Below are 19,747 nucleotides of genomic sequence, written 5' to 3'. Positions count from 1 at the left end.
TATTATTAATATTTTATTATTATAATAATTATTTCCAGATAATAGAAAACTTTAAATCTTCCTAAACTAGAAGAAACTTAAACTATTTGTTATAGACAATCTGGTGACATAATCATCAATACATGATTATTTTAAATCTTAAAAGTTTACAATAGTTGATGTGGAGCGTTTTGTTTTTCAATCCATTTATCAACAGTAAGGAAGCACTTTCTCTTTCAGGGAGCTCCACATTGCTAACTCAAATGACACACCACTCTGGTGGTTCAAGTCCACTTATTAGGTTCAAGTCCATTTATTAGAACAAAATATTAATAGCATAAGTTATTTAAAGTTAGTAATGAAAATATGAGGGAGCACTGGTGGCCTAGTGGCAAGAAGCTGCATTGCAAGTCTCTCGGGGGGTTAGGTCTTACTTAGTTGGTTCCGATTTTACAGTAATGAGTGGAGCTTTTCTTTTAGGTAAAACTATCAGCAGTGACTCTTACCCTAGCAAACAGGAACACAAATACACCAGTTCCACCTATCTCGTGCAGAACACTCTGGATGGTTTTATACTCTGTAGGCCGGAGACTCTTCAGATGAGGAGCCTCCAGGGAGATGCTCTGGACTTCCTTGGCGCTGAAGGGTCTTTGGGAGAGCTGAGCTTTCACCTGGCCTTTCAGCCTGATGACTGGTTCGTAGATGGTGTACAGAGCAGGCTGGTCAGAGGTATACACTACTGAAAGGCTTTCCTGAAACACAGATATTTCTCCTCAGTAAATAAAGCAAGCTCAAAAAGTGAGCAAATAAATATTTCAAAGTGAAGAGTCACCCAAATAATAATTTTATTTGGTTTTAAAAGACAATTCCAACAAAGGAAAAGATCAATTTCATTTACCAGAGACAAGCAGTGTAACCCCATCAACACTCAGAAGGATTCTGATTACAGAATCTATAAAGAATGAGATTCTATTTACCATGCTACTTAGAATAGTAAATTCCTTTACACTGTGCTTTGACTGAAAGCTTAGAGAGCAGACTGGCATTTCATTTAACCATGTACATGTATGTTGCTTTATGGCATTGGTTACAACTCCCCAAATGTATCACCACTCTTCCTTAGTGGGCCCTTCCTCCATTCATCCCTCCCTCCTCTCCCTACGCAGCTTCTCCATTTCATCCTGTGAGATGATGTTAACGGCTAATTCTTCATCACACTCATTACACAGCAGCCATTGCTCCAAGTACGTCTTAAGTATTAACCAATCTTTATCATAACCTATGAGAAAGGCATCTACTCATCAATTTATCCAATATTTTTGCTTTGGCTTTTCTTATAGGTTGGTTACTCATATAAACGCAACCCTAAGCCATACCTTTCTTTCTACTGGAGTAAGATTTCAGACTTACAGTAAAATTAAGCAGCACTTGTCCCTGTAGAGGGTGTTCCCAATCAGCCCTGGGTCACTGTTAGGCTTCTACGAACAACTTAAAAAATGAAGGTTGACATTTAAACAAAGATGGACTTGAGGCAATCTAAGCAGCAGTAACTGGAGCTCAGGTTGTAGGAAATCAGACTGTCCACCATTCACACCTTTTCTCAGAGCCATGGGGGCCCCAGGCATACCAAGTATGATTAGGGTGGAGAAAATATTTCAACCATGCAGTGGCTTTCATCAGAGAGCTGACAAAACACCTATCAATCTGAACAAATTTTGCCCAAGCCCTAGGTGCTGAGATGAGGACCCTTCTTCCTCACTGTACCTGAATGGCCTCAGAGAACCTAACTGTCCAACTAGGGGAAAGATCTTATTTTCTAATACAGTTTTGGGAAAAAACCCTCCATTTTATTTTAACTTGTGATAATTTCTACTGACATTTATAACTTTATGACCTATAATATTTTTAGGTAAAATTAAAGAAATTTTGTTTTGTTTTTTCATAAAAATGTGTCCCTTATTAACAATCAACCTTACAAAATCAAAAGGGCTATATGTGCCCAGGAATAAAGACCCAAAGGCAGGAAGAGGTAGGAAAGTAGGATGAATGGAAATGATAAACACAGGGAGGAGTGGGCAGAGTGCTGTCTTTTGGTATTATAATCAATGGTATGAAACAAAGTTTGCATGAACTGTTGAATGAAAACAAATTTGGGTGAAAAGCTCATGGATATCACAATGAAAATTTTAACAAGTAAAAAACAAATGAACTTGTCATTCACAAGCAAGAAAATGGAAACAGCCCAAATATCTATCAACGAACAAATAGATTGGGAAATTGTGGTGTATTCACACGATGGAATACTATGCAGCACTCAGAAGCAGTGATTTTGTAAAATGCGATTTTCTCAGGTAACAGAATTAGCCATCAACTGAAAAATTTCTGGTTGGTACATAATAAAGAATAGATTTTCCAAGAGTAGAGTACAGAAAGGTAAACTTATTATTATGAGTGAAAAAAAATCTGTATTTATTTATTAGTCTGGAAAAGAAATGTCATGAACACTATTTTATGAGTATGATAGTGACTACCAACTTAATATATTTTCACTGTATTATAAACATATTTTCTGAATGATTAAGAGGTACAACTGAACAAAATAATTAATACAGATAAACATTCAAGAAAACAGAGAAATTTTAAATGGTAACATTTAAACCTAAAAAAATTTTAAAAGGAGGTAAAAAATGCTCCAATATTTTCAGGGGAAAGGATGTTCTAAGAAAAGAAAATGTTAAAAGAATAAAATAGGGAAACTTTAGGAGCACAGCTAATTCCATTTCAATAAATACATACACATATAAGTCAGTATAAAGCTATAAAATCAGAACTTACAATTAAGAGACCAACATCCACCTCTTTCTTGGTCATAAAAAGTTCTCTGATTTGTTCACAGCATAAAATTTCTTTACTGATATATTTGGAGTAGTCATTTAATGTCTGGCCATATTTACAAGGCATGACAGACGTATGGTCGGGCCCACAAGCATATAGATAAAAGGCCTCTTGTGAACCAATCTTAGCCCCTGAATAGGAGAAAAATCAAGTTAGTTATGCAAAACACTCCAGCTAGAATTTTCATAAAAAGTAAGAAATCAAAGTAATTTTTTTTGCCAGTCTTCAAGTTGTCCCCTATATCTTATAAAATTGATAAAAGTTTCAATCTCCACATCTGTGGAATAAAAATATAACCTATGCTAACTTTGATAAAATACAAATATATAAAGTTACTATAAATCTCTTGATAATATAAATTCACTAAAAGTTCTCTTTGCTTCTTAAGAAGAAAAATGGGTATTTCCTTTCATTCTTACATAGTGTTTGGAGTAGACAGATACAGTATTTTGCTAAATTCTATTTTAAAATATTATTTGAACTGATATCTTTGTTCCTTCCACTCAACTATTCCTCTATGCAATAAATGCTGTCCAAACAGTATTCAATTTCAGTGACATACAACAGAAATAATGTACATCTTTTTCACCCTAGAATTTGGTATTTGTATAGGATATACTGAGATATTATCATTTTATACTCTATTTTCCAGGACTGCAAAATATTGTTGACACACAATTCTCTCTTCTGTTTAGTGGGAAGACAGAGTGGACATACACTTCCACACAGAACATACTCATCAATTTTAAGAGATACGTGGATTACAGAAATGTGAAGTATTTCTAAAAAGTCGATCTTAATCTAGGAAATACCAAAATTAAAAGCCAAACCCAATGGTCACTGGTGTTATTTCATAGGGAGCTTTGGTGGTTTAGTGGTAAGGAATTGTTTTGTCAATGCAAAGGTATGTGGTTCAAACCCACCAGCTGCTCTACAGGAGAAAAGGTGGGTGATCTCCTCTCATGTGATTTACTGCCTCTGAAAACCTGCTGGAGGGTCATTTCTGACTTGATTACACAACAACCTGTGACCTCACTGGACCAAGACCAAGTAGAATTGCTCTGCAGGGTTTTTGAGACTGTAAATCTTTCTGTGCGTAGATTCCTTCAACTTTCTCCTGCAGAATGGCCGGTGGAACTGCACTTTGATTTAGTAGCCCAGCCTTTAACCTACTACTGTTGGTGGTGTGGTTATTGTTGTTGTTAAGGCGCTCTAACAGCCTAGTGGTAAGAAGCTGTGCTGCAATCCTAAAGGCAGGCACTTGAAACATCTCAAGGGGTGACATACCATTGAAGAGGAGCAAATTTCCCAGGTCCCATTTTCCAGACAACTGCAAGCACTCTTCTTGGGATGAGCAACAATGGCCAATCATGCAAAACGTTTTATTACTATCAGATGACAAACTTGTTTTCCTTGGAAGTATATGATCCAAAGTAACATCAGGCTTCCTATGTCAAGAACAAAACCAAACCGATCACTTTAGTGCTAACACTAGTTGTTTTTAAAAAGTCAGAATATTGAGCACTGGGCAACTCATGAGCACTTCCTGGTTCAAAGTCAGGTGTCTGCAGCGATGAGGAGGCTGCTTGTGGGCTCTCTGGGTCAGAGGAGCCAGAGGACCCCAAAGCTGGCCAGAGCCGGGGTGAGTAGACAGGTGTTGCAAATGCACATTCCGTGTTTACTGATACAAACCACGCATGTCTTCCTAATTTCTACCAACCAGTCTCCCATTTTGGCAAACAATTCTAGAGTGCTGATGCCTGAGGGAACTCCTAGTGGCCTAGAGGGTAAAGAGGCGCACTGCCAACACAAAAGGCATATAATTTGAATCAGCTGCTCTGCAGGAGAAGGATGGAAAATCTCCTCTTGTGTGATTTACAGTCTCTGAAAACCCGCTGGAGGGTCAGCAGGGAGTCAGTGTCTACTTTACAGCAATGAACTGAGCTGAACTGAAAGCATGAAAAAGTCTAAATAAAATCCATGAATAATAGGAACCTTAGAATGTGCTGGCACAGTTTGCCCTCAAGGTGAAATTCTTCTTTGCTAGATGTTTATTTAAAATCTGACTTTGAGGATCTCTAATATCTAACATATAAGTAGCTACATTGTTATAAAGGTCTTTCAGTAAAGGAATTTCTTTTTTTTTATTTTGTGGTCAGAAGTCTTCATTATGTTTTTTTCTTTTATTATTATTATTAATTTTAATGACAATTTACAGAGACTTTAGATTTCCATTCATTCATTGTTGCACAAGGAATATCTTTAGTAATAATGGAAGGTACCATTTATAACATGAATGTCTATGAACCACAGATAGCTACAACTGAAACACTACTGCCATCTATTGGCAGGTGTGACTTACTGTAATTTTTTTTTTTAAGGGTAAAAGAAACTATTGTTACACATAAAATGCCTAACCTGCTGACCCCTGCCATGCCCTGGATTCTGACTCAGTGAATCCATCCGGTTTCTCAGGCTGTCCATCTTTACAGGAGGTGACTCCCATCTTTCTCCTTCATAAAATGTCTGGATTCAAACTGCCAACCTTGGGGTTAGCAGTGTGACGTGTAATGTGATACGGCCCCTGGGACCCTAATTAAATATGGACAGGGTGGCTGCACTGATGGGCTGGGGCCAGCAGAGATCATGAGGGTAGTACTTGGGGCCGGTAGAGTCTCCCTCTCTTGTCCACCGGGTGGCTACAACTGGTGCTGACTTGATGGTCCCCGGCAGTGGTACATGGGCCAGACAAGGAGCTCTGGTGCTAGAGTGTATAATTTGTTGTGCTGTTAAATGAAAGGTTAGCAGTTTGAATGCACCCGCTGTTCTGCAGGAGAAGGCTGGCCAGTCTCCTTCTGTAAAGATGCACGGCATTAGAAACCTGATGGAAGGTCACTAGGATTCAGAATGGATTCAAGGACAGCACAGTGGGATGGGCCAAACAGGAACCCTGTCGGCATAGTCTGCAAACACGCCAGTCTGCTAACTGGAAGGAAGGCCAATGGCTGGAATCCATCAGTTTCTCCAGCAGAGAAAGGTATTCTCCTCCCTCAAAGCTTTAGAGTCTTGGGGAACCCTATAAAGGGTCATTATTAGTCATAATGGACTGGCAAGCAGTGGGTCTGATTCAGTTTTTATGGACCAATTAAGCACTTAGCTACTAAAAGGTAATAGCCAGGCACTGTGATCTCACAAAGTACATCATGGGGAAAATACACGGCAATTTAGTTTTGTAAATACTTCCAGCTGGGATACCTGTGGTCAGTTCTACTCTGTTCTATAGGATCAGAATAAACTCAGCACACCACCACCACATGAAGTAAATATTTCTGCCATATTGGGATGTGGTTCATCAAACACCCGTTAGGAGGAAACACTAAGTAAGCTCGAATCCACCAGATGAAAGATGGGCAATCTCCTCCAGTGCCAGTCAGACCTGACTCGATGGTATAAAAGAAGGGGGGGAAAGAAAAGAATTATTTGTGAATTCATTTATTATATGGGCTTGAAGAAGCAAATCATAGATCCCATCACTTGACTGGATATATAGACTATATAAAAATGCCTAACTGGCCAGGTTTCTTCATGTTTCCTCAAATCCAAAATAGTAATTTTTGTCAATTACTTCAAAGGAAAATGAATTTGGAATAGAAGTGATTACAAGGAAAATTCTGACAGAAATTCCTTGCTTAATATACGTGGTGTCAATGGTTTATTGTTCAAAATGGCTTTCCGATCCATTGATTGACTTCTGACTTTGCCACATGGATGGGCAGGGGCCTATGAATGGGACATGTTAGGCTACCCATAAGAGAACTCGCTAGACTTGCCATTAAGTTAAGGTGATTCAGTGAAAGAACTTGGGAATCTCACCTCTAGCAAAGAAACAGAGGATGCAGTGTATACCCTTGGGGTCAAAGATTCCTGCACCACTCAGACTGAGGCCTAAAGGAGCCATAGCAGAGAAGCAGAGACCCACCATGAGCCAGAGCTGATCTGGGACTGCTGAGCCATGCAAGCAGAGCTACAAGCCTTTGCTCAGGCTTCTTGGAGGACTTAGGGGGGACACCATAATTGGCATGACTTGGAGAGTTTTCTAACACTGGCTAAAGCTGCAAGATGAAAGCTGAAGAGCCTGCAGGCACACTTCAAAAGTTTCCTGAGAGATTGCATCCTGCTGCCAAAGTGAATTACAACCTGTTAACTTTCCTAATAAATCCTATAATCATGAGTATGTTTCTGTGAAGTCTGCGTAGCTATTCTATTACAATGGATTTTGGATCCAGTAGGCAGTAGGACTGGTGCTGGATTTGGTAAAAACAGGTGCAGGAGTTTTGGGTAGAGGGAAGCCATATCTGACCTCATGGGAATTGGTTTTGTGTTGGAGTCAGTAGGCATCTGACTCGGCTGTCTCCAGGCCGCCCTTGCTCTTTTTACAACATGGTAAACATACAGAAAATGTACAATATCCTGTAACCTGTTTAAAAAATGGTAAGAGACTGAACTTGAAATTGTGGTGGAGGTTCACATTTCCGTGTGGGAAGTTCCGTACCTCTGTCCAGAGACCCACATGGACACCTTTCCTTGGACGTTCTTTTTCCCTTGGGGCTGCTGGAAGTAGGTGAGTACTAAATGCTGCCATTTGCTTGGCAGGAAAATATTCTCCTGTGATTCAGCCTGTGCCAGTAAAACAGCCTTCGTGTTGTCGTTTGAATCCATGCACACACTACATGAGAATACAAAAGGCATATAGGGTGTCAAGAGGAAAGTCCTGACATCAGCATTATTACCTCACATCATCAACTAAAATACATTAGGCCTGTTTGCTGGCATTAATAATTTAGGATTCTGTCAGCAAAATGAGAAAAATTCTACATCTATTTAGTCAGTGCTTTTTAAAAATGACAATGTAATTAATATTTCATTCATAGCAAATAAAGTTAAAACATAATGTATTTAGTTAACCAAATGCTAGGATATGTTAGTGGCCTCAACATTAAGGAAATATTAAGATAATTAGGAGGTATTTATTACATAAAGGACTTAGTAAAGTTTATAAAACATAAATCTTTAAACCAGATAGTCTTTAGTTTTAAATTTTATAGAAACAGTATACTTTGCATAAGTATACACAAGAACTATTTCTCCTTGTTTTCAAATTAGGTAATTTTTAGTCAATAAACATAAAAAGCATACTGGTGCAATGGCTAAAACACTGGTTAACTAAAAAGTCAGTTCAGACTCACTGGTCACTCCTGTTTCCCTAATACTCACAGCCTTGGAAACTCAGAGGGCAATTCCACCCTGACTTATGGGTCACTACAAGCCAGAATCCACTAGACAGCAGTGAGTTTAGGTTTTGGGCTTACTGAATACAAAATTGGCACAGGAAAGATGTCCAATCAATACCATCTTAAGACCACTGCAATCTCATAGAATACTTCCACAGAGGAAGTAATCAATACTTTTGTGTAAAAATCTAATTGAGAACATCACCTATGAGAATATTCCATTGTAGATTTTTTAATATTACAAAAAACAGTTGTTAACATGTATCTTTTTCTCTCTTGCTAAAATGATCTGTGCTGGAGAAGAGTATTGAGAGTACCATGGACTGCTAGGAAAACAAACAGATTGATACTAAAATGGGTTAAACTGCGTGGCTACTTGGAGGCAAGGATTCTGAGGCTCCGTCTAACATACTTTGGACATGTTGTGAGGAGAGACCGGTCCTTGGAGAAGGACGTCATGCTTGGGAGGGTGGAGGCACAGCGCAGGAGAGGAAGGCCCTCTATGAGGTGGATCGATTCAGTGGTTGGGGTAATTGGGATGGGAGTGTCTGAGACAGTGTGATTAGCACAGGATAGAGTAGAGTTTAGGGCTGTTGTACATAGGGTCGCTATGAGTCGCAAGCGACTCGACGGCACATAACAACAACAACAACAACAACAATGATCTTTAATAGCATATTTCACATCCATGTCTTTGTCACAGTGATCTGAGCACATAATCTATCTCAGGGATGAGAATGTTAATACCGGAAGATCAAGGTGCCGCTGTGGGGAGCAGCCCACACTTGGATCATCAGTGCTTTGGACCCCAGCGCCAGCAAATGGACACAGCCATCTTCTAGGAGCCTGTCCCCTGGATCTGTGTCCTCTGCACTGTCCAGCCTGCTGCTTTCTAGGATAAAAGGATGTCAGAATGGTAAGAGAGTTCTTAACAGCTGAGTGAACAAGTGAATTAAAAGACTACAAAGCATGGCTGTTCATCTGTAGCAAAAATTTATCTAGAAGGTATAAAATTGACCTGTTCCAAATCAACAGTATCTCCAAAGTTTTGATGGCAACCCCAAAAAGCACAAGGGTTTATATACCTAGAGTCACTCTAATGCAACAACGGGTCTGGGGTAGAGGTACAGTGCCATCTCGACATGTGATATGCCAATGGAGAAAAGGGGGACCCCACCCATCCCCCTCCCACCAAAATGGCAAATGTGGCAAAGGAGTCAGAGTTTGTAAGGCTGGCTGACCACTCAGGCTGAGCACTAAGTGGAGGTAAAGAGCACATGAGCCGGAAGTTGGGCTTTCACCGCACTCTTATGACTCAATAGACAGCACCTGTGAAAGGTCAGGGGACTGAGGCAGACCTGCTTCGTCATAACCATTGTCCCATGCAGTCACTGGCTTGCTTCTTTTCTTCGTCTTCCTTTCTCTTCCCATGGGACACTGGGTCTCAGGGACGCACTCCACGTTAAACCACAAGGACACGCTGAAGCCATCTGCCAGGTGTGGCCAGCAGTTTTGTCCCAGCAACGGCAAGTGGACAGGTGCCACGTGCCAGGAGGAAAGCATCTGGTGGGCGACACTGTCACCATCAGGGTCCCTCCTGCTCCGGGACATCCGAGCTCTCCTCAACAATCCCATGGCCTTGCTGCTCAGAATTCCAGCACACTTCTGTGACAACACCCCACCACTTCCATTTGGGGTGTGGAGCAAGGGGAAGCTTAGGTACTGGGAAGGGCTCATAGACATATCGGTCTCAACAATTTTCAGAATGCCCAGGAGAAGAATTTCCTAGATAAAGAGAAACAAACAATAAAATCATTCTATAAGTTACATCAGAACCTTGAATTCAGGTTACAAATGAAAACAGAAACCCCATCCTCCACATTATTAGCATTCTTGTTTAAATATTTCACTATCTGGTATATCAATTGCCATTTAATTTGTATATTTTCAAACTCACTGCTATACCTGACCTGTCCTGGGGTTTTCTGAGGCTCTAAGTTGTATGGCAGCACATTGCCTGTTTCCTCTGTAGAGCCGCCAGTGAACTGGAAGGGCTGGACTGACTCCTTACCTACTAGGCCACCACAGCTCCCTGATCTCGCAAAGTCAATATAAAAAAGTGAAACAGGCATTATGTTTACAACAACAAAAAATCTCACATGGCTCCATCACTTGATTTGTTTTTTAAATTGCTTAGTATAATTAATTACAATATGTCTAATCAAACTTTTACTGTATCTTCCCTTTCCTTTCACCCAACTTCTCTACTACTTCATTTTTGCTCCCTTCTCCCTCCTTACTCACTCCTGTTAACTATCCAAGAGTGATGTAAATTCACATTCAAATGTTTTGGCGACTGAAAAAATGGAGAATTTAAGAGTTGGCTTTTAAAGAATAAACATTTTAAAGTCAGCAAACAAACAAAAAAAAAACCAACCAAAAACAAAACAAAACAGAGTTAGTTTTAAGTAGCATAAACTATAACAATTTTGTCAAGAATAATTTATACCAAAGAAAGATGTGAAGTTCAAAGTATATAGTTTTTATCTTTATTATTTTTTAATAAAAGATCTATTCAGAAATCTTATATATGCTCCAAAATTAAATAAGGTCTTTTAAATTTTTAAGAGTTTTCGGTTAAAATGTAATGTAGACTGTCTGGAAAAGCAAAGAGAAGAAATTGCTAGATAATATGAATTAAGACACAAGAAAGTAAAAAGATGAACTTGGACTGCAATGCCAGACTCTTGTATAGGAGGACATAGGATTTGCTGGATTTAGCTAACAATGAGCTGTGGGCTAGAAGTCTCTTGTTTAGAGCCAATCAGGGCCTGGTGCATGGGCCTGGGTATTTAAAAGTTGGCTGAGTCTCAACTGAGTCTTCAGTTTGGAGGCTCATGTGTGAAGCCACTGGATTCTGAAAGGAGGGTTCTTCTTGTTTTTGGATGAGGGTTGGGTGTGCACTATTTGATTATTTTCATTTCACTCACAACCATGTGTAAGCTGATTGGATTTGTTGGTTTTCTGTAACAATGAGCTGTGGGCCGGAAGCCTCTTTTTAGAGCCAGTCAGGGCATGGTGTTAATTGTGTTTGGCATGAACATTCTTCTAAGTGGTCCAGCACTGGTCTGTCAATTTGCTGTACTGGGGTTGTACAGGGGTTGCTGTGATACTGAATGTGGTGCCAATGAAGTGTCAAATGCCATAACGGATACCCATGGCAGACAGTGTTGGTGGAGCTCCCAGATTAAAACAGGATTAGAAGCAGGAAGGGCATCCGCTTCCTAAACAACATGCCCCTGGAAACTCTATGAACTTAGAGAAACGACAATAGTCATAGAATATGGTTCAGGTCTTTTGTTCATAGGGTTGCTATGAGTTGTGCTCGAATCAATGGCACTTAAAAACAACAACAACTTAATAATGAGATGAAGGGTGATGATGGGAAAAGAATCGGTGCATTTGAGTCAGAGTGCTGAATATACTATGGACTGCCAAAAGAACAGGCATGTCTTGGAGAAAGTGCAACCAGAGTGTTCTGTGGAGGCAAAAATGGTGAAGCTTTGTCTCACATATTTTGGACACATTAGGAGAGGCTTGGAAAAGGCCATCACACTTAGAAAGGTGAAGGGATGGAGAGGGGATTGACATGGTGACTGCAGCAATGGGCTCAAGTGTGTAGGAGATGGTGAAGATGGTGCAGGATAGGACAGGGCCGGGGTTCAGATCTGTTGTTGGTGGGATTGTTGTAGGTCATACTGACTAAATGGCACCAAACAACAACAACATAAGAAATACACTCAGAAAACATGAGAGATATTCCATCAGTATCAGCCCATTCTTTAATACCCCTTCCTCCCAGTGATTCTTCCACAATGTTCTCTCACTTGGCATGGCTGGGCTGGGCTGGGGTGGGGAGTACACTGGGTAGGTTCTGGGGCATCCGGTCCTACTGTAAACAAGTTTAGCTCCAAGGTCTCCTCATCTTATTTGCATATGGGTTCTGTTAAGGTTGCATTACGAAAACGTGCTCCTCAGCAAAGGACATATGAGAAGCCCCCAGCACATGACATTCTGCTTTTCTGTGGGCTCAATTTCTGCCGGTTCACCTCATGGAGGAGCTTGCAAGTTGCTCTGGGGCCGAGCAGATTTCAGCCCAAGATCTACGAAGAAGGCTAGTCCATCCACTTCTCATAGTCAGTCAACAAAGACCTTGGCAGGACAAGGGTCTGAAGGGCAATCAAGCATGGGCACAGTGCAGTGCTGAGCAGCTCATTCTGTTGTGTGTGGGACCTTCATGTGCCAAGGCAGTTTGACACATTAATGGCAGCTAATAACATTAACAACACTCTACCAACAGAGCTGAGTAGAAAGTCATTGAAAAATAGAGAGGAACTCTTTGAAGGAAAATTCCCCAAATGATTATAACTACTCATAATTAAGCTCTCCTTAGCAATGAAATTATTTTGTGTGAGGGTGAGTTGGGATCATAATGACTATGATTTTTCATGACAGATATAATTAGCCAAACCAGAAGTGAAGAGGGGTTAAAATATATGCAACTAGTAACAAAATCAAGAACTTCACATATAAAAGCATGGAATTGATTGTATGACAATTATTAAGAAAAAAACTGGGGGGAAAAAATCAGTTGGTGAAAATTCAAAAGGAGATAGCCTTTCTCCAGGAACTGGAAGATCTGAAATTGGGTATTTAAAGAGTCACAGAAAGGAAATTGGTTACCAGAAGCTTCGTCTGACATACTTTGAACATGTTACAAGGAGGGACCAGTCCTTGGAGAGGGACATTACTCTTGGGAGGGTGGAGGGACAGTGCAGGATAGGAAGACCCTCTACGAGGTGGATGGATTCTGTGATGTAATGGGGGTGAAGCATTGGGGGGGGTTGGAGATAGTGAGCCTGGCACAAGATAGAGCAGGGTTTAGGAGTGTTGTACACAGGGTCGCCATGAGTCACAGGTGACTCGACAGCACATAACAACATCATCAACAACAACATCTTTTTACTCACATCTTACACAGGATAGCTTTGTGCCCATGCTTATTGTCTTTTTGTCTTTTTAACAGTGTCTCCAAGGTTCTACATATGAGTGTGATTATTTAATAATGCCTATTAAATTAATTTATCCTATATCATCATGTCAATACATGATACAGAAAAGAGAAATTAATTTTTTGGCTAAGCTTGACAGTTTGAAAGACAAATGCCATTGTTTTTCAGTAGAAAACAGTATTACCAGATAAGTGATTAAAGATATTTTAAATGTAATAATTTTGTTGTTAAGTCCTATCTTAAGAAATACTTTATACCACAACAAGATAAAGGAAAATAATCCAATGGAAAATGGGCACAGAATATGAACAGACACTTCACCAAAGAAGACATTCAGATGGCTAACAAGCACATGAAGAAATGTTCAAAATCCCTAGCTCTAAGAGAGATGCAAATCAAAACAACTATGAGATATCATTTCACCCCAGTCAGAAGAGCAAAATTTAACAGAACAGCAAGCAACAAATGCTGGCGAGGTTGTGGAGAAACTGGAACCCTTATTCACTGTTGGTGGAAGTGTAAAATGGTGCATCCACTGTGGAATGCAGTATGGTGCTTTCCCAAAAAGTTGCAAATAGAGATAACATTTGACCCAGCAACTCCACTACGGGTAATATACCCCCAAAGAGACCATAACTGTAACCCAAGCAGATATATGCACACTTAAGTTTATCGTAGCTTTGTTCACAATAGCAAGGAGTTGGAAACAACCTAAGTGCCCATAAATAAATGAATGGATAGAGAAGCTGTGGTATATTCACACAATGGAATATTACGCTGCATTGGAAAACAAGGAACTCATGCAATATTATTAAAAATGGGTGACCCTGGAGGACATTATGGTGAATGAAGTATCTCAGTCACAAAAGGACAAATACAGCATGGTGCCACTGTTGTAAAACAGGAATGACATCGGGGTTGGGGGGAGACTGAAAAAGATGGGTTTAATAATGTATACTGCATTGAAACAAATGAGGGAGAAACCTGTTTAAAAGGGATATGTGATTAGGTATTTTTATCATGACGGAGTCCAGAACGAAGGCTGCATAGTGGAGTGGACCTGGGGGTAGGGATTGTAAAACAATGAAAGAAATTTTCTTTTACTTTTCCAAGAGGGTAGTGTACTGGGGGGGGGGCGGTTGGGAGGGGAGAAGAGTGCAACAATGAATAAACGGAAATCCAAAGTCTCTGTAAATTTTCATTGAAATTAATAATAAAAAATTTTTAAAAAAGAAATCTTTTATTCATTTACAAGGTCATTATGGGAAGTTTTTAATGTGAATATATAATGTGGCTTTTGCAATTCTAACAATTATTAGATTTTCAAATTTTGAAAGCTTTAACAATCAGATTATACTAAGTATATGAAATTGTTTATTTTCATTGTAGTTTTTTAAATAAAGATTTGTTCATTAATTCTGAGATAGTCTTTTAGAAAAATAAAATTGTAAAACATTTAATTTTGACAATTTAAATAACAAACCTCTATTGATTTAAAAAAAAAACCAAAAACCACACACAACCAAAAAAAACCCCCAAAACCTCAATTGTTACATAAAAAGAGGGCAGTTAGTGAAATCCAGATAATTTAAAAAGACATTGTATTAAGATACCTGTGAAAAAAAATTTAAACAATGGCATACTTACTGTACAAGGAGATTTCTCCAGAAATATTCTCAAAAGAAGTGTTAAATCTTCTGAACACATTCTGGAGCTCATAAAAGATACTAAAAGATCCATCAGGACCTGTTGACACACTAAATGAAAGAAAAACAGAAGGGAAAAATGAGAGTCATATGAAAAAGATCAAATCACAAACCATGGCACATCTTGAATATATTATAAACATCCAAGAATTCCATTTGTTGAAAAATAGCAGTATGACTAAATGTAAACTAAATGAAAAAAGTCAACAACAAAGCTGGTTGTTGTAAAAATTGGGTTTATGCCAAATAAGCTTAAAAAACAAACAAAAAAATCCCACCACCACCAAGAAGACTCAAAACCACTACTATTGAGTAGAGTTTGACAAAGAGCAACATTCCACTAGATTCTCAAGACTATAAACCTTTAGAGAGGAGATTGCCCATCCTTCCCCAACTCCCAAGGGGCAGCTGGTGAATTTGAAATACCAACTTTATGTTTAACAGACCAAACATAAACTGAAACAATATTTTTTTAATGACATAGATAGCTGACTAAATATCGTAGTCTGTTACCTTCTCACCTTGAAAATGCTTAAATGATAACTATAATTTCTTAAATAGAAAATTAGGTAAGAGAATTAAAGTAGAAATATTAAAGATTATGTAAAAACTTAAGTATCATTAACAATTTAGGTTGAACATTTTTCATATCATGAAGTTGAGCATAAAATAGTGGCACATAAATTCATACAACTTTCAACAAAAGAATAAAAACAAATACTTAGAATTAGAGTATCCAAAGTACTTTTCTACGCATTTTCTTAGCTGATATACACAAAACCCCACAAATTAATATTATCACCAATTTAGGAATGAAAAAAATAATGTTGATATAAAACTTGAGATTTATCATGCAGGATGACTGAGTTTCAGAAGAGCTGGAGGTCAGGAGAATTAAGTTATGCTCAAGAATCATACTTTGTAGAAGCAGTGAGTCAATGAAGTAGTATAATAGTCTTTAAAGTCGGAAAGGCAACTTGTGATGAGACTACAAAACAGCATGAACTCACTCTGAGAAGTATTAATTCAGCAAAGAGTTTTAACAAGAAAAATACTGAGATCAAAAGAAAATGTGTGCACATAAATTTTTTTCTATTAAAAACTGGCTTTTGTTCAAAATGGGGAATGGATGTCTAGTATTTGCTTTTGGGTACTAATGGAAATTAATGGAACTAAAAGTACAGACTTAAAAGATAAGAAATCTATAATAGCAAAAAAGAACAGGGGCAGTGAGCAGCTGGGCACAGTGGACCAGAGACTGAAAATATTTTCTGAAGGCAGGAGGGCATATGGACAGACAAGAAAGGGGCTGCCTGGAGCTTCTGACTTAAAAGGAGCTCGGGGAGTGAGGGTTCAATCTGCCATCTGAAAACTGGAGAACCAGCAGGTATTACACAGAAGAATGGACAGCTAGCTCTTCCTTACAGAACAATTCCCACTGATAAATGTGGAAGGAAAGATGAAGCAAGGAAAACCCCCTTAACCCAACAGAAGCCATTCTTATTAACCTCATTATTTAGAAAATTATTTCTATGTCATTATTTAAAATCAACAGTTTCAGCTCACCTTGGAACTCAGAATCAGTCTGAATTAATATATTCAAGAATCCTCCTAACAGATTTTTCACAGTTCCCTGAAAATTAAAAAAAAACAAACACAAACAACCAAAAGATATAATACCTCATGAAAGCATGAAATAATTTTAATAACTTACTTGATAGGTGTCAACTGCATATGCAAATACATAAGTACTGAAAAAAATTACTGGGAAGAATGAATGCTATGTGTAAGATCACCTAATTTTCATTATGTTTTTTCATTTTCTAATTTTTAAAAATAATGAAAAGAGAGGATAAATAATATATACTGCATTGAAACAGATGAGGGAGAGAACTATTTAAAAGGAATATAGGATTAGGTATTATTTTCCTGACAATATTACAGAAAGAGAAATGCATAGTAAAGTAGACTGTGGACTTGGGAGGGGATTGAATCACAATGAGAGAATTTTTTTTCTTTTCAAAGAGTAAAATGAACTGGAGGGAGGAGTGGGCAGGGAGGGAAATACGCAAAAATGAATGAATGGGGGGGAAATTAAATGGAAAGAATATGCTGTAAAAATATGTTGCATTAAAAAATCATTAATCATAAAAAAAGAACAAATCCATTAATATTGTCATTCTAATATATTCCTGAAGAAAAGCAGCATTTAAAAAATTTGCATGTAATTTTAATAATCATTACTATGCTAACAAAGAGGGAGCTTTGGTGGTCTAGTGGCAAAAAGCTGTGCTGCAATCCAGAAGGCACGTGGTTGGAGGCCACCAATTGTTCCACGGGAAAAGTATGGGCAATCTCCTCCCAAGTGATTAACTGCCTCTGGAAACTGCATTAGGGTCAGACAGGAGGCCACTCTGACTCAATGGTACACAACAACAAAACAACATGCTAGAGAATGGAATGAAAAGATTTTGGAATACCATGTAGATTAAAATACATTTATGATATCACAGGAAATCAGTAATCATCTCAAATAATGTTCAGACATGTTGAGGTCTACACAAGGAGATAGAAAGCATATAAATATGATACCAGCCACATGTAATCAGATGCATCTTTTACCTGTTGTATGAGCAGAGAAATATTCTTTTCTTTCTGCCTGATGATTTTCAAAAAACTTTCAAAGACATGGGCAAGTACATCAAGCTTGGCTTTACTAGAGGAAAGCAAATTTAATTCCAGCATACAAATTTCAGGGTATATTATTTCTCCTTGAGTGAGGTTTTCAAGGAAGTAACTTGGACAGCTTAATGCACTGAAGTCCTCTGCCTCGGGCTTTGAGTCTACTCCTGAAAGAGAGAAGTAAAAGCATGGTTTGACTTCCTACTCACAGATTGCTACTGAGTTGAATCCAACCCATGGCAACCCTGCACTGGGTTTCCAAGGTCACAAATCATAATGAGAGGAGACTGTCTCCTTTCTCCCAAGGAGCCTCTAGCTCCTAAGATCTGAACCTTTCACTTAACCATGCAGCACACTATGGTTGATGCCACAAGAGCTTCTTTTTATTTCCAAACACTGAATAAACAGTTCTCATCTATTTAGCAGCTAGGAGATCCAGCGGCAAAAGCACTATTTATGACAATGCTCACAAAACCTTTTTTCCAGAAAGTGACTTTTTCCTATGATGTATATTTTGAATGACCAAGTCTTATGAATAGTCTTGAAGATTAGCGAGTAGCATTAATTTTCATACTCACTAGAACTATAATTATCATCAGTAATGTTTATAGAATCAAGGAATTGTGATGTAGGCTTAACAAATCCTTCCTTCCAACACAACTGGGGGCGGGAGGAAATACCATCTCTAACTTTCTAATCCCCAAATCAGGCATATTGGGTAGTTCAGTTTGCACATATCTTTGAACGCAGGGTTGAATGATGGTTGAATGGAGTCTGTACCTTGCCTTTCTCACAATAAGAACCACGGTCACAATGAATTTGACAATTTTTGAAATATTTTATATCCTCCTAACTCTAGTAGCGTAGTGGGTAAGGCAGCCCACCCAAAGGTAGGTGATTCAAATCTTCAGAGAAGCTGGGTGATGTCCTCTATGATTTATAGCCACTAAGCACTTACTGGAGGGTCAGCTATGAATTGTTTCTACTTAATGACAATGAGCCTGAGCTGAGCCTAAATGAGAGTGTTGGACACTTTGTCTTGATTTTTTTCATATATAACCACCCACTCCTTGCTTATTGACATGATGACATTCCAAAGACAAGGTTTTTAAAAACCAATGTTAAACAAAAATGGAGGATGACCACATCATATCACAAAGTGTGAGAGAGAGAGAGAGAGAGAGAGTGTGTGTGTGTGTGTGTGTGTACATCATTACCATAAATGCCAAATTACATCACTATGTAACTTTCAAACCAATGAGAATCATGGCCCAGCCAGGTAGGCACATCGCCATAACCATCACAGCCTGGGTTGTTCTTGTACTTCGGCAGTTGTTACTGCCAGACATACGTCACCAATGTGCAAAACAGTCAGACGGTGGAGTCTTTACTACTGCTTTAAGTCTAAGATGTCGGACAGCAAGACAGTAAGCAATAGAGTTAAGAAATTTAGCAATTTCTACCTAGGCTAGAATTCTTTAAATTGAGCTCAAGTTAGAAAATTGACAAAAAAGAAATCTATTGCAGAATTTGCAGTGAAGATAAACTACAACAACAATGCAGATGCATTTTCGACACTGGAAGCCCAGGTGGGATTGTAAAACTCCACTAGAGTCATCCTGTAGTGAAGCCATGATATGACTTGTAAATCTGATGAGTGGGGCTGTCAGCATATTTACCGTCATCGTGGCTTTCACTGTCCTCAGGATTGCTTTCACTATCTGCCTCATAACCTTCTTCTTCCACCAAAAGCTTAAAACTGCAGCACTGAGAATCCTCAGCCTCTTCTGAAAAGTCTCCAGGCTCAAAGAATAGTTCCTCTTCAGACTGAGGGCTCTGCAAGATCAACACAATTCAAAAGTGATGCTGTAACACTTACTCATTTATACTAATGGAATATTTGGCACTCAAAAGTGATTTTAAGGATCCCTTCAATATTTCCTTAAAGATACAAATCTTGGTAATCAATATTATCCATTATATATGATGAAATATACTTGGAAAAACTTCACAGAACCCCTCAGACAAATTGATTAACACGTCACAAAAGGAGTTTCTAAAAGATTAAACTAAGGTCATTTACATTTTACTGGGAACAAATATATTTAAGAAATATATATAT

The 19,747-nt window shown here is 38.6% G+C and overlaps 1 protein-coding gene across 1 annotated transcript in view; it reads right to left on the bottom strand.

Moving 5' to 3' along the window:
* LYST (lysosomal trafficking regulator) overlaps positions 1–19,747 on the bottom strand; it is a 161,036-nt gene that overhangs the window by 126,070 nt on the left and 15,219 nt on the right. Inside the window, exons 6-15 of the mRNA XM_006895378.1 lie at positions 19,305–19,461; positions 17,566–17,792; positions 16,510–16,576; positions 14,885–14,994; positions 9,524–9,950; positions 8,913–9,057; positions 7,427–7,600; positions 4,162–4,322; positions 2,815–3,005; positions 486–731 (exon numbers count right to left, since the gene is read on the bottom strand). Coding sequence (XP_006895440.1) covers positions 486–731; positions 2,815–3,005; positions 4,162–4,322; positions 7,427–7,600; positions 8,913–9,057; positions 9,524–9,950; positions 14,885–14,994; positions 16,510–16,576; positions 17,566–17,792; positions 19,305–19,461 — 1,905 coding nt within the window. The remainder of the gene's footprint in view (positions 1–485; positions 732–2,814; positions 3,006–4,161; positions 4,323–7,426; positions 7,601–8,912; positions 9,058–9,523; positions 9,951–14,884; positions 14,995–16,509; positions 16,577–17,565; positions 17,793–19,304; positions 19,462–19,747) is intronic.

This window comes from Elephantulus edwardii, unplaced genomic scaffold (assembly GCF_000299155.1).
Source record: "Elephantulus edwardii isolate Elephantulus edwardi_28Jun2011 unplaced genomic scaffold, EleEdw1.0 scaffold00166, whole genome shotgun sequence".
NCBI lineage: Eukaryota > Metazoa > Chordata > Mammalia > Macroscelidea > Macroscelididae > Elephantulus > Elephantulus edwardii.
Note: the sequence above shows the minus strand (reverse complement) of the source record. Positions and strands in the feature narration are given on the sequence as shown.